General features: G+C 54.7%; 6 protein-coding genes across 6 annotated transcripts; 2 read left to right on the top strand and 4 right to left on the bottom strand.

Moving 5' to 3' along the window:
* Window positions 1-3362: 3362 nt before the first annotated feature.
* J4E92_003650 (uncharacterized protein) lies at window positions 3363-4433 on the top strand (the record flags this gene model as incomplete). Its single annotated transcript, XM_051495046.1, has 1 exon — window positions 3363-4433. One exon carries the CDS (start codon window positions 3363-3365, stop codon window positions 4431-4433), a length of 1071 nt encoding a protein of 356 aa, XP_051355339.1.
* Window positions 4434-5054: 621 nt separating this feature from the next.
* J4E92_003649 (uncharacterized protein) lies at window positions 5055-9448 on the top strand (the record flags this gene model as incomplete). Its single annotated transcript, XM_051495045.1, has 2 exons — window positions 5055-7965; window positions 8016-9448. The coding sequence occupies 2 exons, from the start codon at window positions 5055-5057 to the stop codon at window positions 9446-9448; spliced, it is 4344 nt and encodes a 1447-aa protein (XP_051355338.1).
* An 811-nt stretch (window positions 9449-10259) lies between these two features.
* CPR6 (peptidyl-prolyl cis-trans isomerase cpr6) lies at window positions 10260-11599 on the bottom strand (the record flags this gene model as incomplete). The annotated part of the gene is made up of 4 exons (XM_051495044.1): window positions 10260-11127; window positions 11192-11370; window positions 11449-11516; window positions 11587-11599. The coding sequence occupies 4 exons, from the start codon at window positions 11597-11599 to the stop codon at window positions 10260-10262; spliced, it is 1128 nt and encodes a 375-aa protein (XP_051355337.1).
* Window positions 11600-12270: 671 nt separating this feature from the next.
* Window positions 12271-13775, bottom strand: J4E92_003647 (uncharacterized protein; the record flags this gene model as incomplete). The annotated part of the gene is made up of 3 exons (XM_051495043.1): window positions 12271-13148; window positions 13199-13473; window positions 13585-13775. The coding sequence occupies 3 exons, from the start codon at window positions 13773-13775 to the stop codon at window positions 12271-12273; spliced, it is 1344 nt and encodes a 447-aa protein (XP_051355336.1).
* A 2855-nt stretch (window positions 13776-16630) lies between these two features.
* On the bottom strand, window positions 16631-17384 carry J4E92_003646 (uncharacterized protein; the record flags this gene model as incomplete). Its single annotated transcript, XM_051495042.1, has 5 exons — window positions 16631-16916; window positions 16974-16991; window positions 17043-17070; window positions 17116-17236; window positions 17370-17384. 5 exons carry the CDS (start codon window positions 17382-17384, stop codon window positions 16631-16633), a joined length of 468 nt encoding a protein of 155 aa, XP_051355335.1.
* Window positions 17385-19428: 2044 nt separating this feature from the next.
* J4E92_003645 (uncharacterized protein) lies at window positions 19429-21479 on the bottom strand (the record flags this gene model as incomplete). Its single annotated transcript, XM_051495041.1, has 3 exons — window positions 19429-19489; window positions 19596-21175; window positions 21225-21479. 3 exons carry the CDS (start codon window positions 21477-21479, stop codon window positions 19429-19431), a joined length of 1896 nt encoding a protein of 631 aa, XP_051355334.1.
* Between the last annotated feature and the right edge of the window lie 48 nt (window positions 21480-21527).

Raw genomic sequence — 21527 nt, 5'->3', positions numbered from 1 at the left:
CGGGAATCGTCGGTCCAGAAGCCAGCGACACAGGCCGAACAAACACAGGCGTCGGACTTGTAAGCGCACGAATACGCGCCCTGAGCTCTTCTTCTTCCGCAGGATGACCAATACCAATTCGGTCCCGAACTCCGTCATCTGCATCTTCCTTGGCTGGACAACAGGCCCGCGTCGGCATCTCCAGGGTACTAATGCTGTCTCTACGGAATCGCAAGTCTCTGTCGATTTCCACGGCAGGTAGTCCGGGAAGCGAGCTGCGCGCCCCGTAGTAGTAGTAAGGGCTGCGGGATTGGCGGAAGCCGAGTATTCGGTTCAAGATGCGTTTGAAGAGAGGTTGGATGGATGGTGCTGATGCGCAGATGATGGCTGTGTTGATTTCGACTTGGGACCTAGAGTGCGATCAGTAGCTGTCTTAGATCTACGTTCTGTACAAAATTTACTTACCAGAAGATGATGTATCCGCCGTAGTACCGAGCGTGCGACCCGCTGTTTGCCCACAGATTAAGCCCCCAAAGCCGTACTACAGATGCTATTGGGATGAGCAGACTCACAGCAAACACGGCTATGACTGAAAAGCGTTTGGCTGTTCGCATGCGCAGTGAAAACAGGAGGGGCATGGGAAGAAGTAGAATGACGACGTCGGATCCGATACTCCAGCCTGCTTGCCAGTACAGAATGATCTTCAAGTCGAAACAGTGGATGGAGCCCCTGTCTCGCAATATAGCAGCGCCGAAAGCGACGGAAGGCTTTTTAGGACATTGAAAGGCGATAATAAAGATCAATACGATCGTAACAGCGGTGACGATGACGATCGATATATGGACTAGTCTTCGAAAGGTTCGTTGGGTTGCAAAGCCGAGGTAGACTGGAGTTGTAGGGATTAGATTGACGTGCATTTGGGCAACGTAGTCAAGGAATATACTTACAGACCAGTATTGAGAGCTTGATGAGACCCATGATGAACTGATAACCGATATGGTATGCGTACCCTTCCAACAGTCAGAATGGTCTTGTGTTTGCCGACACAGCTACTTACATGTTGCTACAGCACCTAAGGCGTAGCGGTCCAATTTCAACTGCTCTGCTTTGACCTTGTGATTTGCTTAGCATGTTGCTGTAGCACGCCCGATACTTCAAAAATACTTATCCTCACCTTTGATCTGACGCCTGGGTTAGAATCAAACCCGGAACCAAATAACAACTGATAATGGTTGCAGGCGCAAAGCCCCCAAGTGAAGACCCACGGTCGTTTAGTATATGACAGTCCATAACCTGGTTTCAACTTACTAATGCCGATGCCATTAAGTAGTCACTTAGATTAACCTTTCTGATGATCCATCCTCGCACGTAGAACCTAATATTGATGAGCACAATGGGACAAGGGTAGAACAATGAGTATAGAAAACGAACCGAACAGCGATCACTACTGTCGAGAGGGCCACCAGGACGAAAGCTGTGATTTCAATAGTGGGCCGTAGATCGTTTGGGCTGAACATCTTGACTGCACCCATTCTTGCCCGGCATCGGAATCGTGACGTTGTAGCGGTATTCGCAGTATGGAATGGACGTTCGTAAATGAGGGTATGGACGACCTACCGTCAAGTGTATGGTACGAAGTACCAAGACTCGTTTCGATGCCCGGCACGGGCTGATCATGAATCGAAAGACTGGGAATACCCGTACACTTGGCGAGCCACGAGGTAAACCACGGGCTGGGGACTTGCGCTTTGGTAGCGCCACGATCATCTTGAATACCTAGTCGAGCAGGGCGTTTCTCGGCATCCGCAAATCCGTATACCCCACGACCGGCAACCACCATGGGCGTCAGTCTGTACCCATGTCATATCAGTATCTGTCAGACGGTACAGTCACTGTGATTAGTACTTGTGATTCCAGCTAGGATGTTGTATATTGGAGAAGTGAAATGATGGAGAGCGATGATGGCCAATCGATCTAGCTACTGCGTACGTTCACCCTCCTGTTGAATTTGATGGCTATTTCCGGGAGTTGTACCACTTCTTCACGGAGTTCGGTTGTGCTGCTGAGCTGACACCGGCATCTACTGACTCCTGCGTGTCAGGTCATGCAGGCGCAGACGATAAACTTTGCGCAAGTGGTAGGCCAACCAGAATGGCGAAAGCCGATGCGGCGCAGTTGATGACGGATCTCATCTCAACAAGGTTCTGGAGTGAGGTGCGGTCGAACGCGTTCACGTGCTTTCTGCAGGTTTGTATTGGGGCGCCGTGATGGATGATGCCTGCAACCTGGGGAGTATGATGAGGATTTGACCATGCACTTAGCATATACGTGAGGCGGGGACGGCTTGTGATGCTATGCCACCAAGGGATGATACCGTGTCTGGCCCCCCATAATGTAATTACCCGCGGCTAGTCCAATTGTTGGTGTTTGGCGGGTTCAGCCACTACGAAGCGAGCAGCCCCACGGCGCGGCTTGGAGCTGACTGGACGAGTTTGCCTTGCGAGTGCGTCAGAACCAAGCATGAACCGTGAGAAATTCTGCGTCCACGAGACTCGCCCGATTGTTGGGGCTTTGCCATAAACTGTCGACGTAATGTCGAACTCTCGATCGGGAGCAGGGATGTTAGCCATGGTAATCGAGGCCTGGTGAGCGATCACAAGAACTTGGTTCGACCACATGGAGGGGACCGCGGAGAAGAAAAGCGTGGAAGCATGATGGAAGCGCAGAGGTCACTCAACGTGAATGTCCTGCATGCATGCGCATGGAGGGATCCGGAGAGCGAACAGGCCGTGCCAATGAACTGTGCCGTCACCAAGCATAGAAGACTGGCATTTCGATCAGCGAGCGGAAATGATGGTATACGTTTGATCTGAAACCTGAGCGAGACTCGTCGCACGTTGAAAGGCGTTGTTGTTGGCGGGCATTGGCAAGGCATTGGACAGCGGGCGCGCGAGATGAGCTAGGGGAAGCGTTCTAGTCTCCCAGGCACATTCAGGGTCTTGGGCATACGTCAGCACGCCGTGACGATCAACAACCCAAAGCACGAGGAAGAGGAGATTGTCAACACAGACCTGCGCAGTGCTATACTACGTGCAAACTTCACTCATACAGTCTGATTGAATTCCTTGTCATTTTCCACCACTGAGCGTATTGATATCATTCACTGTAGCGCAAGAGAGCCCAAGGCCTGTTGATTAAAGGTCAAGGGTGTATCCCACTCGGCAACTTCCCTGAACTTGGAAAGCGACGATAGCCACCGCGTGACGACACAGGGACAGGTTTATTGCTTGCCATAGGCCCGACTCGCAGCTTCTTGTATAGGGCGCCCATCTCGCCTCTTGCGCTGTTTTCCACCTCGCGACACGAACAGAGCAGATATCACCATGAGCGCAACCAACACGGCAGCCGCAGCCCCTCAGCAGCCCAACCCGCCCGCATCCGTCGCACCCGCATCGAGCGCGACCAAGTCGACCGACGATGGCAGCATCCTGAGCAAGGGAAAGAAACTCCTGGGCCTAGGCAAGAAGAAGGATCCAGAGGCCGGTAAACAGCCAACAGAGAGCGCATCAACAACAGCGACCCCGACACTGCTCCCCTCACCCCCGATGTCACCGCCCGAGCAACGAGCATCGCCGCGAGGAAGCCCGCGCATGCTGCCCATTGGCGCATCACCTGGACGGCGCATCCGCTCTACGTCGCCCGGCCTTCACAGTCCCGCCTCGTCGCTCATCTTCGAGCGCAATGTACAGGAGCCCGAGCCCTCAGCCGACGTGCCTGCCCACATCAAGACGGAAGACCACATACCCCCTGCGCTGGATGCGACATCACTCGCAATCACCGACAACCACCTCAACCCCGACGAGGTGGAGATTATAACACACACGGCGCATCAGCCAGCCGCCGTCGCAGTTGCGGGCAGCATAACCGACTCCCTGCACTCGCCACCTCTCCCTCACACAGAATCCGTGGCGTCCAGCCATGCTGACGTGCCAGACTCAGCACCCGGATACGGCTCGCTGGACACGGCGGATCCCCGGCGCTTGAGCTTCATCTCATTTGCAGACGTAGTGCAGGCAGAGCATGTTGAGCACGACAGGCAGGAAGTGTTGGGCGCCACGTCGACGGAGGCTCTGCAGTTCATGAGCCTCTCGTCGACAGCGAACCGATCGCCCTCGCCAGTACGGTCTGCGGCGTCTTCGCCCCCAACCACAAGCGGAGCAGCTTCGCCAAAGCACGCGGACCTGTCGCGCACGCGGTCACCGGCGAGTCCTACGTCACCTGTCGTGCTCGGCAGCCCACACCCAGCGTCGGGCGAAGAGCTGCCAGTGCAAATTGAAACGATGCGACAGGCGCTGCGCAAGACGCACTCGGGCGACCTCAGCGGTGCGCGCTCGCAGCCATTGAGCGCGGCGAGTGTGGAAGAGAGCGCGGCTGACAAGCCCCCGTTCAAGTGAGAAGCATGGACACGGAAATGGATTAATTTGATTTACAATGTTGGAAGGTTATAGGCAGGCAGTGGGGTTATTGGGAGGTTCAGATATCCACGAGGCGCCGTTTGCAGTAGTTGTTCGATACCAATGCTGAGAATGCGGAGAATGCTGAGAGAATGCTAGTTATATGTTGCGTGTTATCTTATGCTGTGATCTACAGTCGTCTCCCCTGCATACATGTCGATTCTAGAATCGGTGAAGCAGATAGATGAGACGTCGGGCACAGGGACGTTGGGCACCCAAGCGCAGCTGGGTAGAGTCGTCAGCTGGCGTCGCGGTGCTTGGGCCGGGGCGCGGTGATTTAGCGATGCATCTCAGCGGCGCCAAGGCTGGGTGCTAGTCGTGGCCATGTTGGCTCTCGCTAGGGCTGGCGGTGGGCCTCTGACTACCTAACGACAGACCATTTTGCCCGCGCAACGAGGCCTGCGATGCGCCTCACGACACCAGACGCCAGTCCCGCCGCGCCCCCGCCGCCCTCGTCCGCCGTCACCCAAGTCCCGCCAGCGCCACGGCTACCAGCTGCCAGAGCCGGGCCGCCTGTCGTGTGTCAATGAGCAGCAGACGACACCGCAGCGGTCCGCATCCATGGACCAGCAGACGCAGCAGCGACGCAGCCGGAGGGAGGTGAGCGCCTCCGAGGCCGCCCAGGGCGTCTACTCCCTCCACGAGCGCGACGACGTCCGCCATGCCCACACCATCCGCACCGTCACCCCCGACGACCCGCCGCCGCCGCCCTCGCAGACGACCACCACCTCGACGAACACGGCCACGGCCACGATCCCCGAGGACGGCCTGCCCGTGCAGACGTTCCAGTCCCCGCCCAACAGCCCCCGCTCCCACAACAGCCAGCTCAGCAACTCGCAGCGCACCGCCAACCCGCGCCAGTACGTCGCCCGCGCCTCGAGCGACTCCGAGTACCGCAATGCGCGCGAGCAGACACGGCCCCGGACCCGCACCCTCGAGGAGCGCAGCACCCGCGAGCGCTCGCCCTCGTCCGTCTTTGGCTCCGGCCGCCACCGCATCGGCTCCGTCGCCAGCAACCAGAGCAACTACCAGAGCCTCGAGGAGTCCGTCGTCACTTCCATCGGCCACATCTCCACCATCTCCCCGCCCCAGCAGCCGCCCCGGACCTCGAGCACCAACAGCCGCAGCCGCCTGACCAAGCAGCAGCAGCAACAGCAGCAGGCCGCCCACCGCTCCACCTCCCCCGTCCTCTCGCCCTCCAATGTCCCGCCCGACTCGTGGGTTTCGCCGGTCCCGGCCTCCGACGCTAAGAAGCTCAAGGCCCTCATGCGCTCCACGTGCGGCAAGATGCAGGGTCTGCTGGCCTTCCGCCGCGGCGAACCAAACCCCTGGGGCCTGTCGTACTGCTACATCAACGACGAGGCCGGCAGCCTGGTCTACGAGCCCAAGAACGACACGTCGTACACCCGCACCCTCATCCCCGATCTCCGCGGCTGCCATGTCAAGAGCGCATACGACGGCGAAGCCTACACGGCCTACATCCACGTCGTCGTCCACAACTCGAAGCTCGAAGTCCATCTGCGCCCGCCGACCCAGGAAGAGTTCGACTCGTGGTTCGCCGCCCTCTTGTGCTGGTCGCCCATGCGTCCCAAGGGCATCCAGAACAGGATGGCCAAGCCCCAGGCGCCCGTCATGATTGAGCGCCGCCTGCCAGACAGCCGGCGGCATTCCGAGGTGTCGCTGCTCAAAGACTCGCCCAAGAAGGAAGCGCCCATCATCAAAGTCGGCAAGATGATCTACTGGGACACCAGTGTGACATACAGCAGCAATACAGGCACCGCCAAGAACAACGGGCAAGGGGGACGCCCACAGGCGTACAGAGTCCAGAGCCACGGATCCCGCCGCTGGAGAAGAGTGTCGTGCACGCTCCGTGAGAACGGAGAGCTCAAGCTCTACTCCGACACCGATGTCACCCTTGTTTCCACCGTTCAGCTTTCCCAGCTTTCCCGATGCGCCGTTCAGCGTTTGGATCCCTCCGTTTTGGATAACGAATTTTGCATTGCCATATATCCCCAGTATACCGCTGCTTCTTCCCCTGCATTAACAATCCTGCGTCCCATATTCCTATCGCTAGAGTCACGAGTTCTGTACGAGGTCTGGATAGTCCTCCTGCGTGCCTTCACCGTTCCGCAACTATATGGCCCCAAGTCGCCGGATGCCATGACCGACGAGGGCACTTTGTCACCATCTTTCGGCACCCAAGACATGTTCCGCATGGAGAAGTCATTGTTTGTAAGGGTCATTGAAGCGAAACTGATCCCGCCTGTTAGCCCCAAGGTCTCGGATAGCAACGGAACGACCCCGATACGACCGTCATCGTCTGCCACAACCAACCCGGGTGGATATCTCGTTGAAGTGCTGCTAGATGGCGAGACCCGTTCACGAACCACGGTCAAGAGCGAGGGCAACAATCCGTTTTGGAGAGAAGAGTTTGAATTCCTGGATCTACCCGCTCTACACACCGCTTCATTACTCCTGAAAAAGCGACCGCCGAGCTACAACCGCACCGAAAAAAGCGGTTTCGAGGCCACCAACTCCGATCCATATGTCTCCGAAGGTGGTTACGCTGGCATCTCTTTCGATCAGACTGTAGGGAAAACCGACATCTATCTGGACGACCTCGGCCCGAATCAAGAGATGGAGAAGTGGTGGCCGCTTATAAACATGTATGGAAACAGTGTCGGTGAGGTACTCGTCAAAGTCAGCAGCGAGGAATGCGCGATTCTCATGGCTCGCGACTACTATCCACTTTCGGAACTTCTTCACAGGTTTTCCAATGGGATAACACTCCAGATTGCCCAGATGATCCCGAACGAGCTCAGAAGATTATCAGAATACCTGCTGAACATCTTCCAGGTGTCCGGAGCAGCTGGCGAGTGGATATGCGCGCTGGTTGAAGAAGAGATCGATGGCACATTGAAAGAGTCACCTGCGAGTCGGTTACGGTTCAGTAAAAGGCTGGGATCAAGTGAATCGAATGAATCTTCGCTGGCCACATTTGGTTCTGCGAGCGACCGCGAGCTCTTCGTTCGCGACATGGGCAACAATGCCAAACTGGAGGCCAATCTGCTCTTCCGCGGTAACACCTTGCTTACGAAGTCGCTGGATCTGCACATGAAGCGACTTGGGAAAGAGTACCTGGAGGAGACCCTGAGCGAGAAGCTGAGAGAGATCAACACCAAGGATCCTGATTGTGAGGTTGATCCAAACAAGGTCACTTCACAACATGAACTGGACCGGAACTGGAGACGGCTGATCAACTGTACTGAAGAAGTTTGGCGAGCCATCTACAACTCCGTGGCGAGGTGTCCACAGGAGCTGAGATTGATCTTCAGGCATATCCGTGCCTGTGCTGACGACCGCTATGGAGACTACCTCCGGACGGTGCAGTACAGCAGTGTCTCTGGCTTCCTGTTCTTGCGCTTCTTCGTTCCAGCGGTGCTGAACCCGAAACTCTTTGGCTTACTGAAAGGTGCGAAGTTCTCCACTTCTGCTTTAACCATCTCGCTAACAGTCATCTAGATCACCCCAAGGTCAAAGCTCGAAGAACGTTCACACTCATTGCAAAGTCACTGCAAGGTCTGGCGAACATGTCTTCATTTGGCACCAAAGAAGCATGGATGGAGCCCATGAACCAATTTCTCACCACGCATCGGCAAGAGTTCAAGAAGTATCTCGACGATATCTGCTCAATATCGACCACGTCGCAACCCGCACCACCGATACCACCATCGTACAGTACTCCGATTGCCATTCTTCATCGTCTGCCTCCGACGTTCAAAGAAGGGTTCCCATCATTGCCATACCTCATCGATCATTCCCGCAACTTTGCAATGCTAGTCAACCTCTGGCTAGACAACACACAGAAGAGTGCTCCTGACATACAAGCCACGGACGGTGATCTCCTCCGTTTCCACAACATCTGTCTGTCTCTCAGCGAGCGCACCAAGGACTGCCTGAACCGCGCTGAACCTGCCGAACGGCCGTCATCGTCACTGAGTGTCAAGTGGGAAGAGTTGGTGGAGCAGCTACAAGGGGCGCAAATCGACACGTCACGAGGTGCAGCAACGAGGAATCGTGGACCAATACTGGAAGAAGAGATGGAGGAAACCCCGCTATCTCCAGGCGGCGGCGATGACTATTCGTCTTCGTCTACCAGCACACCCATCACAATGCAGCCACCACCTCGGGCACGGCATCAGCAAAATTCGAGCATCTCAGCATCTCAGAGCTCTTTGAAGAGCAACAGCTCAGCCACCATATCTTACACGAACCCCTTTGCGAAGAAGCAATGGTCTGGTCAATACACGCCGTCAGGGAACGACTCGGTAAATGCCTCTCAGTCCGCGTCTGCTTCGGCCAGTGCATCAGCATCCGCGACCGAGGATACACCACCGGGGTCTAGCGATGGTCTTCACATGGCCCCTGCGCCTTCCTACCCACAAGCCTTGACAACGACGACCACGACCACGATATCTACATCTACCTCTACACAGTCCTTCAACTACAGCAATCCAAACTCTCACATCAACCAACAAAGACCTGCCGCTGTATCCACAAACTCGCTCGTCGGAAGACCACCTCGTTCAGCAGGCGGTCAGAGTATGGAAAACAGCGATAGCGGCAGCATCGCAGAAGAGGAGTACACAACCGCCCTCCCCGCCTTCTCCGAGAAAGCCACCAAGGAGAAGAAGGAACGCGGCTTCCGAGGCGTCCTCCCCTTCCAACGCAAAGGCAAGCGCAAGGACAAAGACAAGGAGAAAGAGGACAAGAAAGACAAGGAACGTGACAAAGAAAACCGCAAAGACAAAGGCAAAGACAAGGACCGCGATCGCGACCGCAGCGCCGAACGCGGGACCAGCGCCCTCGGCGGCCACCAGAGCTACAACGACAACATGGGCAGCATGCGCGGCAAACACACCACCCGCGGCGAAGACCGCGACGAGGAATTCTGACTCCATGGATGGTTTACCGAGAGTCCGCGCGCGATTGCTAGACGCGAAATCAAGAGGAGGAAGAGTGCGGGTGAACTTTTGGATAAAGCGAGTCCATCGTAGTGGATATCTTGCTTTCGGAAAACTCTTTTCGCTCGTTGTCTCTGTTCTGTCCCAGGGCGGCCACCAAATCTATTGGATTGGCAATTATCAAAAAAAGCTAAAAGCTTGTACTTCATACACACACTCACATGTTGCATCGCCTTGCGTTTTGGGTGGACTAGACGCACGTTTGACGCAACAAAAAACGCTTGCATGGCATGGCATGGGCATAACACAACAACAAAGGCGGAGGCTGGTTCTGGGACGACGTTTTTACCTGAACCATGTTTACTACTCGCGACGAAAGTTTTGACGTTTTTACACATATGGCGCGTTAGAGCGATGACTTGTTTGTTTATCGTCTTGGTCTTGGGGGTCTTTTTTGATTCATTTAGATTTTCATTCTAGGGGGTTGGCATGACAGGGTAGCCTGGCAGGTAGTAGGGCATTTTAGGTCGGTTGAGGGGATGAACGGGTTGACGAGGTACGTTTCTTTTGGGTGTACATAGCATTTGCAAAGTTTGGGGTTATGCATAGATATCAATGTGGTTGTTTGTCATGAAAATCTGTTCCACGATCTGTGAGATGACTGTTGTGTTGGTCGAGAGTAGTACTTGTATAGAATACTGTTCATTATACTAATGACTACACTGGTATCTGTCCCTATTCCCTACTGTTCTCTGCATTGCTTGCAACCCCCACACCTCTCACAAGCATCATGATCTGACGGCTAATCGAAGTTGAAGGCATTCTGATAGACCTTCTTCTCCTTCTCCTTCCGCGCCTGCACCCTCTTCTTCACTACATCCAACTCCTTGACAATCGCCGCGTCGCCGGGCGCAAGCTTGAGCGCCGCATTCAGATCTGCCAACGCCTCGTCCTCGTTCTTCTTTCCTGCCTTGGCCTGCGCCCGCCTGAAGAGCGCCTTTGCCTTGTCTTTGTCCGTGATACCCTCAATGTCCAGCGCCTTGGTCGCGCTCTCCGCCGCGTCACTATATGCACCCGTCTTGTTCTGCAACAGCGCGCTGTTGGAGTACAGGGAGATCTTCAGGGCCTGAAGTTTGGGCCAGAGGTCTGCGGGGTCGTCGTCGAGAGGGGCGGGGTACTCGTGGAGGTAGCGGATACCTTTTGAGTATTTGGTAATGCCTAGTTTGAGGTCGCCTTTCTTGAACGCGTCGTTGCCCATGTCTTTTAGCTTGGTAGCGATCTCGAGTATCTCCTCGCCTTTCCACTCATCGTCGCTGCTGGCCTTTTGGTCTTCGGGGAAGTCTTCGTAGGGGTCGCCGGTTGCGTCCGAGATCTTTTCTGTCGCTTTGTCGTAGTCTTCGCCGGTGAGCTCGCCGCAGTCGATGATGGTCGCGTCGTGGAATGGCTTATCTCCACTCTGCGTCTTGAGGTTCTCGATCTGGCGCACGATGCTCTTGCCGTTGATGACTTCGCCGAAGACGACGTGCTTCTTGTCGAGGTGCGGTGTGGGTACGGTGGTAACGAAGAACTGGGAGCCGTTTGTTCCTGGACCCGCGTTCGCCATGCTAAGCAAGAACGGCTTGTCGTGGACCTTCTCGAAGTTCTCGTCTTCGAACTTCTCCCCATATATACTACAGAGGTGAAGATACCCAGTCAGCGCATGTCTCACATGCATTTCGTACGGCCACAGCTTACCTCTCACCCCCTGTGCCGTTGCCCTGTGTAAAGTCGCCGCCCTGGATCATGAAGCCCTTGATGACGCGGTGGAAGCCCGAGTTCTTGTAGTGCAGCGGCTTGCCGGATGCGCCTTCGCCTTTCTCGCCGGTACATAGTGCGCGGAAGTTCTCGGCGGTCTTGGGAACGATGTCGCTGTACTGAATAGCTGTTAGATTTTGTGTTTGAGCGGATTGGAATGTATGCGCGTGCAAAGTACAGGAAGTTGGGGAACGTACGAGCTCGAAAGCAACACGGCCGGCTTTCACGCCGCCGATGGCGATGTCGAAGAAGACGCGAGGGCGCTCTGAAGCTTGTTAGCAAGACTCTCTTGGGCTCTCAAACCCTATAGATAGGCTTGTCTTGAAGTTACTTACTCGTGTCAGCCATGATCGCGGAATCGCTATAGATGTCTGATGGGTATGTCGTAGTATGAGCGAAGGATATCAATGGTCAAGCACTGAGGATATCGACAGAGTTGCAGGAGTCGGAGTTTATGTGCGAGGCTGAAGAAAAGCACGGTGATAGCTGTCCAGAACTTTCTACGGAAGCTACAGCCTACAGCTTCATGCCGCGCCAAGCCCGCCTTTACACATCCGTACGACATTTGGCAGGCGCAACCAGGTTGACCAGATTCTTTAAGGAGACTTCACTATATTTGTACAACAACATGGTTCGTCTTGACAGCATAATCACTGGTAAAGGAGCTTTCTTAAGCTTGTTGTGTCTTGTAAACATTGACATGATGCTCGCGATGAGGGGCAACGCGGGGCAGTGACCGGGCTTCGTCTTAGCTACACTCCGAAAGCTACACGGCAAGCCTCAGCGCTAAACTCGCAAACATCACCCGAACGGTCAGTAATACTGTCATGGTATATGCATCTTGATGTTATTAGACTTCCAGGCGCAAATCTACTCCTCTTTGCCCACCGATCTCATCCATTCCGAAAATAATAGTAAGCTCAAAAACGCCATTTACAACCAGGTATCCACGCGTGTAATAATAGAAGCACTTTTCGAGCTGATGCCAACGCCAAAATATGATCTCTATGCGCACAACATTATCGTCTTGCCGACATGGAGAAAGGGAGAGCTGTCGATACTAGCTCATTGTGTTCGTAGTGATAGGTGAAACCACCCTGCAGTGTCCGTCGCAGTGCGTTCAGCCTCTGCAACTTCCACCACTTGTCGATTCTGACCTCCACATTCTTGTTGATCTTGACCTTCATCCTGCCTGCCCCGTAGGCCTTGCCAGTCTCTTCGTGAAGAGCGGTGGAATATGCGGGGCCGCGCGACGGCTTCTCAACGGAGTTGCGGATGTCCGCGAAGGACGAATGTAGTGCTTTGCGGTCCTTTTTGGATATGCGGCGTGTCGAAACGTTGGCGAGCTCATCGAGTGTGTGTAGGAGCTGGTCCTGTCTTCGCCAGACTGTGTAGCGCTTGACTAACCGCTCGCCGTCGCGGACGTGCTCTGGGTCATCGGAGTCTTGCTCTTCTTGCACCTGTTCGTCTTCTTCTTGTGGAGTCAGGGACTTTTCGTACAGGAGCGCAATGTTTTCGCCTGCTGCAATCTGAACACCGGAGTCGGCACTCTCAAGCTGCTCGACAAACGCTTCCATTGCAGCCTCCGTTTCCTCTTCCAGATCATCAATCTCGGTTGCGAGGAGACCCCACTCTTCCAAAGCGGCAATCACGACATTGCCCTCGTCCTGGGCGTCGATAGATGCGCCGTCTGACTCTATGATCTCAATGAAGAGGTTCATGATGTCCAAGATCTCATCGTCGCCGGCTCCAGCAAAGAAGGCAGTTGTGCCGAGTGTGTGGATCGCGTTGACTTTGATTGCGACTGAGGGGGAGGACTGTATCGATCGCTTGAGTTGGTCGGAAACGTCATCGTAGATGCTATCGGAATCGAGAGTTACGGCAGTGACAGCGAGGGCTGGCGGGCGTTAGTAGAGGACTATCTATAGTGTTTGCGCGTGTACATACCTTTTAGGGCTTTGACAACCTCAGCCTCCGTCGTCTCCTGTCTGATGCTCTTAATCATCGACGAGATGAGCTCGTTCACATGTCCCTCAACCTCATCCCTCGCATAGCGGGCCATGAGTACGTGTGCGTAGGCATTCAGGCTTTCGGTGCGCCCCTCGGTGCTGCTGCGCTTGAGGTTGGTGATTTGTTCGATGCGCGTGTTGAGCTCGGCCTTCCACGCGTCTTCAGGTATATTGATATCTTCGCCGTTGAGTACATCGTCGATGGATGCCGTGCTGTGAGGATGTCAGTACATGTTCGCGCGAAGGTGGCTAGACGCGATGATGTCACCGGTGCCGTCGCGATGTGGGGAAAATCAAAAAAGTTATGCGCAGACTGAAACTCACCTCCAAGCAGTTCCGTCGCTGAAGCCGTCTTCGTCTGAAGAGTCCTGGCGACTGCGACTGGCGGCACGCGACTGTGCTGGCGAGCCCGCTGCCGACGTCGTCTTGGAGGCTGTTGTGGATACGACGCGCGAGCGGGCCTTGCGCGACATAGTCTTATGGCTCTCGAGAGCCTGTTTTCGGAGGTCGCGCATCTTGGGTTATGGCTGATAAAGTTCTGGTGAAACTATAATATATGCCTGTGGAGGCTGAAGTTTGCTGGGTGTGGCGGAACCAAGCGGGGAAAACAAGGTGAAGGCAGTTATTGAAACGGTAAAGACTCTGTGAACCCGATTGTGTAGAAATATAAGTGCGGTGTGAAAGACATGAGTATGAGTCAGAGCGAAAGTCAACCAAGGTATAGGTTACAAAGGTACGAGGACGTGTGGTGGTGCAGGAGGCAACTTGCAAGTGTCAGATGCTCATCCATCCATACGACCTCTCCCGATTCCATGGCTGCCCAAAGTGCGCTAACCACGACCTACGTCATTACAGTTCTGTCTTCTTCCAGACAATGCTTACTAATTTTCTTCCTACCTTCCGGCAATATCGAAGTATGTAGTAAATCAGCAATCACCGTTATCCAGCAAACACCCAGCGCATCGCGACGATCTTGTGTAAGCTAAATGGCCGCATCGCTGATTGGCTCGTCCACGTCTATGTATTTTGTAGCATCAAGGGCGCCAGAACACCTAGCTCACATGGCGAATACTTGGTCTTCACCTTGACGGCCTGAACGACTAATTATACACTCGGAAGGAAGCCGCGCACAGTCATCAACGGACCGGTCGCGAGGGCGATGCACACAACATCTCAACCACTGTGCGACCACCCTCAGCCCTACCTTGGCGTCACATACCTCCGATGGCCGATAAGGCCTTCTAAGACATGATTGAGGCTCAAGTGTTGCGATGCGGCGGCTCAACCATCGACCCGCCCAGTGTTGGAAATAGCTGCGGCGCAGACAGCGTTCGCGCAACCCACGACCGTTTGGTGCACCGCAGGATCTCTCGATGGATATGAATAGACAGCAGGATCACGGGGCCAAATGCCCCACGCCCGCCGTGTGTTACAAGCGGCACAACCACGTGGAGTCAGAACTGTGCCAGCGGATCGCTCCCCGCGGCTCGGGCTGAGACGTGTTGCTGGACCTCGACCTCAGCCTCGGGTTTAATCTCCATCTGGCAACCGATGCGCCGCGGACATAGGTGTTAGGGTTGGTCATGGATGCGGCACAGAACCTTATCACAAGCTCAGTCTATTGTGCATAGGGTCTGCGAACTTGTGTGCTTTGGGTGAGTGAGCGTCCTCGCTTCACCTGGCATCGGCTTATCTATGACAGCGGCAATGTTGGTCTCGGCACCACGGCACCCATGTTCTTAACCCCCAGAACTTCACCATCAAAGCAGTGCTTCTTGCGACCCGGCATCTCATTGCAGGACTGTGAACCGAACATACCCGTCACCGACGTAACGGTAGACGGCATCCAAGGCAGACGCCGCAACGTGGGAGATGAGGAAGCCTGCAAGGCTCATGCGGCACAGTACCAAGCCGCCACGCACGCAACCCCTTCCTTCGGGTTGAATGCACATCATTCATGCATCCTCATTGTTGGATTCCAAATCCCCTGTCCCTTCCTCTTCGCCTCGACGTCAGCTTGGTAATAAAGCGCACACGCACACACATTACGCACAAGACAATGCGACTGTTGTGGGGAGCATGGACAGGTCAAGCGAGGCTTATGCGGCGCAGTCACCAACACACCTGTCTAGTCGACTTACAGCAATTGTTGGCGAGTCCGTAGGCAACCCGCATCTGGATCCTCCGCAATACGCGAGCAGGATTCACGAGCAAGCATCAAGGATGCCAATCCTGCCAGGGCACCGGTCAACGTTCTTGCAGCACCTCGAAGACACGATGTCACGATGTCCAAAGGCAACCTCCGCTGACTAACGTCTTTAGGCAGCCAATGCGTGTAGAGGTAGGCAGGAAGTGTACCTGCCTAGACAGCACGATCGTCAGAATAGCTGCTTGCGCAATCGAGATTGGTCTGCTCGTATAGACAATGTACAAGCTTACACTGTGTCTTGCCATCCGGCCCGATTGATCAACAACATCGTATCAACGAACAAAAAACTCTGATATGTATTCTGTTTGTAGAGCGAGCAACCAGGCCAGAAAAATCTAAAATAGAACAACAAACTCCCAAAGCGCCTCTCAGGTTCTAGCCGTTTCTAGTTCTCCTAGCCTGAATCATGTATGTATATGCCCGGACCATGCGATGCTATGCAAACAAAATCAAACCAAGACTCTAAACAAAGTGTGCAAACAATGCTATAACCAAGACGCAAATAAACGAGAGATCAATGCACACCGCATGTACTCTAACCGAAACCCCATGCCATGTCGTCGTTTAAGCCTCACCGCCTGTGGAATGTCTCCGGGTCAGGGGCCGGTGCTGCAAACAAGTCTCCGGTCCCACCAAGCAAGATGTCTTGTTCGGCAAGTTCCGCGTTTGTAAAGGAGAGGGCATGGCGTTGTTGTAGTAGTAGTAGTAGTTGTTGTTGTGACTGTTGTAGTGGTGGTGGAAGCGGATGCTGAAGTAACGAGGAATCTAGGCCTTGCTCTTGCGGAAAGTCCAACCAGGACAACGTCGTTGTTGAAGACGCAGATGCCGGTGCAGTTTGAGTGCTCAAACGACTGATGCCTGCACTAGAACTCGCACCCCTGCTCCTGCCACCCGCTCTATCACCTCTTCTCGACGGGCGTTTGGCGATCCTACCGCGAGTAACGGTAGTAGTACGACTCCTTGTCGACACCGTTGACGTCGTCGAAGTAATGGGTGCTCGTACAATCCCACTCCCACCACTTCGTACACGCTGACCAATTCTCTCCTCACCCTGTTCTTGGCCCCCCGCCCCCTCCCACCTACCCTCGTCAACCCTACACCCCAATCAGCGCCTCCTCTTTCTCATCCGTCCCCCGCTTCCCTCCCATACGTGAAGTAGACTCACTGGTGAGATCCTCCCGCGCCACCTTCAGGCCATCCAAAGGGGAAGGCGCTTCGCTCCCCTGGTCTCCGCTTAGGAATGTCCATGTGGTGGAAGTTGCGGAGGTGCTCGACTAGATGGTCGCGTCGTGTGAAGCCTTTGTCGCCTACGCGGTTGCAACGAGGTACGTTGCAGGGGTACTCTGGTGTGCCTACGCCGTGGACGGTGGATTGGTGGCGTTGCAGGTCGGCGAGGCGGGTGAAGTTTGCTGAGGAGGTGCAGGAGGCGATGTCGCAGGTCCATGTTCTGTGGGGTGGATTGGTTAGTGGATGGGAATGGGGGGAAGGGAGATGGGGTATTTACTTTGTACGACTGCTGCTTCTGGTTTGAAGTTAGTATCTCAACACCATGTTTCGATGTAAAGATGCTCACCTAGTCGGAACTTGCGAAGAACTCATCCCTAGATCACCGCCGTGACTTTGCCAACCTCCAACGTCATACCCACTAGCTACTGGCTGTTGATATCCAGTAGTCGGCGCAACATTTACAGGTTGCACGTAGTAGTCTGGGATGATCTGGTACGGTTGAGGTGGGTAACATTGATACTGTGCGTAGTATGTGTTGATCTGAGATTGTGTGTATTGAGGTACTGATGAAGCTGGGTAAGAGGTTTGATAGTTGTAGTTCCCTTGGTCAGAAGAAGAATACTGGTGTTATTAGTCAAAGCAAGTGACGACGAACAGATTGAGTATGACTTACGCTGTATCCAGACATGGCGGGCGAAGGCGGTTGTTCCTGCTTCGGGCGTATCGTCTTCGTCTTCTTCGTACGGCTTGTAGTGCTAGAAGGGCGATAGACGGGCGCCACGGGCGAAGTGATGATGCGTAGCTTGTTTGGTCTGGATGCCTTTCTTGTACTAGAGATGGAAGTATGTCTTCGGGGACGAAGTTGAACTTGCTCAAGAGATCTATGAACTCAGAGTTAGAAGTTGTCGTTGATGATGCTGTTGCTTTTGCTATCCTGGCATGCTTTCGAGTCTTATATGAAGCGAGCATGATAACTCGTTCCCTCATATCGGCAAAGACCTTTCACTGCCACCCCAGAGCTTATGCTATAGACCCTCAAGAACCGCATCGACTCACAGGTATTTCGGAGGGAATGAACCGTCCGGGCGCCCAAAGCCATCTCCCTGAGGGCCGTAGTGTGCCAACATGGCGATGACGAAACAAAGTTAGAAGTGTCGTAAGGCGAGAAGTCGGATCAGGTTGTGGATTCGCTCGACAGGGCTTGACGATCGCGTCTTTGGTAAGCGTTGCGATCTCCTTGTACAAGGACTGCTACGCCAGAGGCCAAATGTGTGAATATAGAAGTCCAAGATTGCTGAGGTGGATGCGTAGGATGGCGAGGCGAAGCCAGTACCAGCTTGGTGGTACCCCACACAACTAATCGGTATAGGGCTGACGACCTAGTGTCCGTGCCGTCACCGGAAAATGGAATTGTAGGGTCTGGTCGCGGCGCGGGTGAATCAAAAGGCCTAATGTTGTCGTATGCTGTGGGAGAATTGAGGCGGTGAAATAGTGGTCTAGGTGTAGAGGTAGGAAGCACAACGAGGACACTGGTAGATCTGTGTCGTCTTATGGCGATGCAGGGCGAGTACCCCTAGGCCCCGATCCAACTTTAATTGAACTGTACCATCTCTTTCATTTGTCGTTGTCATGGCTTGGCAAGGCAAATAGCTAGAATAGTCCAATGCGTACACGTTGGTGTTCTGATCTTGGTGTACCGGGATATATGATAGGCATGGTTCACCGATTAACACACATGCGGGTAGGTCGATGGGCCCCGTGTGACTGGATGTGCATGCGTGGCTCTTGTTCGCGTACTTTCGTTCCGCGGTGTAGGAACGAACCCCTGCTACGCTGCAGAACGTGGCCTGGAGCCTAGCGATCGGCCTGAGGTCTATCATGTTTGACATGGTCGTTTCGCGATACTCCAGGCCCTTCCAGCTGGCTCTCGGTAATGCACCCGACCGCTTGATCGCTTGAAATTATCAGAGCACTTGTGATGACAACATGCCTTCGAAACGCATTGAGATCAAACATTGCTTGACCGCCCGTCTCCAAGTAGGTTAGCCGTCATCAAACGCCCATCTCGCGTCCTGTCTTCGTCTGTCTCTGCTGCTGCTGTAAGTGGGTCAATTAACCCGCAACCCGATGGACTTGGACCGGCGCAGGAATGCCGTAAAATGATTGATGCAGTAACCGCTCAACTCAAAGTCATGCACGAGTTAGTGCTGCCGGGCGTAACGGGGCGTAACTGAAGCTTGAACGTCGCGGAAGGATTCTTCGCTTAGGCGGCCAGTGACATGCGACCAGCCTCCTCCTGCAGCCCTGTAGGCTCCACCGATTGGGGGCGGAACCCAGTGTAACGTCGTCTGGACCAATTGAGCACATTCCGCAGCCGTTAGCCACATCATGTCAGATTACGCCCGGCGCTCAGACCGCTACAACATCCTTGGACGGCCAAATTGTCGCGGGCGGAGGGCCTGCACTTGGCAGGTGAGCCTCAATAAGTGCTATTTGATCCATGCATAATTGTCTCACCGTGACTTACACCACGCGTGGTCGGTCGAGTGCCTGCGGGCGGACATTAATACGCACCGAAGATACCCTGATGGAAGCGATTCAAGATCCGAAGAGCAAAAGTCATCTGCCCTCGACGGGACCCATTCCAGGACTACCTAATACTTAATCTTAATACAGAACTCAATTACCCCAAGCCGAGCATGCGGGTCGGTAAGAAGAAAGCAGCCGACTGCTCATAGCTCATCTTCCAAGAACTTATAGGCAAATCGGAAGTCAGCTTTCCTACGGTTCATCCTGCAATAAGGTTAGCACTGTATGACGTGCAGAAATAGCACGGCGTGGCGCGAGTTTGTAATACGGTAGCCCCGCGTGAGGCTGGTGGACGGAATTAGGTGCTTACCATGTGCTCTCATAGTCAAAGAAGCGGTACGTCCCCTGCTCGTAGTCTTCAGTGATTGCTTTTGGTTCTTCGTGGCGTTGGAACCATGTTTGATATTGCTTGTGAAATCTCCAGCTCTGCGACTTGAGTGCCTTTGCAGCCAGGTATTGCTGGTACGTGCCTTGGCGGTAGTAGAAGGCGTAGAAGAGAGCGTCCGTCTCGATGCGGGAGTACAAGCGAGGATCATCGAAGATGGGCAACGGCTCTTGCGGGTAGTGCGCGGGCGTAAACGGATAGGGATTCTGGGGTCGGTAGTGGCGCGGCGCCTCAGTATCCGCAGAGTCCGGCGCGGTGGCCATGGATGCTGCTAGCATGTGCTCATTTGGAGGTTTCGATGCAGAGGCGGATATGTCATTCTTGGTCGCCTCAAACGTGTCCAGGAGGTCCTGTAGGCTCGACGGTAGATGGTACACTGATTCCTCTTCCTCCTCTTCTGCATGGGAATCGCCGTTCGTTAGCGGCGGGGTCGCAGCCGATGACTCCTCCTCTTCTACAGGCTCGGGAGCTGGTGTCCTTCTGCTAGACTTCGAGGCGTCTTCCGACGAAACGGCGCGCGAAAGGGTCTCCTTCTCCGCAGCAGGCGTCACGGGTATACTTGCCGCGGGAGCTGGCGATGCTTGTGCGGATTCGGCTGGCTGCGCGCGCGAGGCCAGTTGGGAATGTGTTATTGCCGGGGAGTTTGCTGCGCTTGCCCGTGCGCCGCCAGGAACAAGGCCTGACTGTGCTGCGGCCCCTCCCGGTGGTGGTGGCAGAGGAGCAATGCCCACTCCATTCTTATCGCTCGCGGCTGCAGCAGCGGCGGCCGAGGCGTACTTCAAGGGCTCGCCCGGCGTCCTTGTCGGTATCGGCGCGGGCTTCATCGCGTTGGCCGTGGTATTTGAGACGCCAGGTAACGGCGTGTGCAATGTTGCTAGTGCTGGTAATGGCGACTTCATCTGTGTCGAGGGCCGTCGTGCCTGTTGTTGTACTGCCTCTGTCGCTTTCGGCTTGGGTGCTGGCGGTCGCACGTCTGACTCGGGTGTGTCGTCTGCTATCGACTGCGACTCGTGTGAAGACACATGGTCCAGGTTCTCGCCCAGGCCAAAGATGGCCTCCTCCTCTTGCAGGTTGAAGTCGTCGTATATTGTGTCGTCGTCCATGAACTCGGGGTCCTGATTGCTCTCGACGTAGTACTTGATGCTGTCCTCAATCTCCTTGACCTGTTCTGTCTCGACATTGCCATTCTCCAGCGCTCGATGCAGCAGGTCCAGCTTGCCCTGATGCCATTTATTCCGCTCGACCGACTCTTCCAGCTCTGCCACGCGCTCCGCCTTGGAATTGTCCCCCTTCTTCGTCTTCTTGACGTTGGCATGTAATGTCTCGATCTCGGTCTCGATGGTCTCTATTTGGCGCTCCAGCTCCTCGTTCATCTGCTGCAGGAACTCGACCATCTCCATCTTCTCCTTGTCCTTGGGGTCGATTTTGGACGCTAATTGCAGGCCTTCCTTGGAGTATGCCTTCGTCTTCATCTCCTTTTCGACGGCCTTGAAGCGCTCCATTTGCTGTCACATGTCAGCGTCCCATCATGCCGGGAGGCGGCGGTCAGCCTACTGTCTCGATGAGCTTCCGGTGGTCGAGCAACGGCTTCTTGTCCTTGATCTCGGACATGGCGGCCCACGTCTTGATCTGGTCCCGCGAGCGCTGCAGCTTCTTGATCTCCTTCTTCAGCTGGTCCTCGAGCTTCTCCTTCTGCGAGGGGTTGCCCGTCTGCATGATCTTCTCATATATGTTCTCGAACGTCGCGACGCCTTCGGCGACTTTCTTGAAGCATTTGTCGATCTCCTGCTGGAGCTTGCGGGCGGCCATGGCGAGCGTCGAGCCTCGTCGTGAGGACTTTCGCGGTGGTTACGGCAA

Source organism: Alternaria infectoria (assembly GCF_024043175.1).
Source record: "Alternaria infectoria strain BMP 0036 chromosome Unknown scaffold_4, whole genome shotgun sequence".
NCBI classification, from domain to species: Eukaryota; Fungi; Ascomycota; class Dothideomycetes; order Pleosporales; family Pleosporaceae; genus Alternaria; species Alternaria infectoria.
Note: the sequence above shows the minus strand (reverse complement) of the source record. Positions and strands in the feature narration are given on the sequence as shown.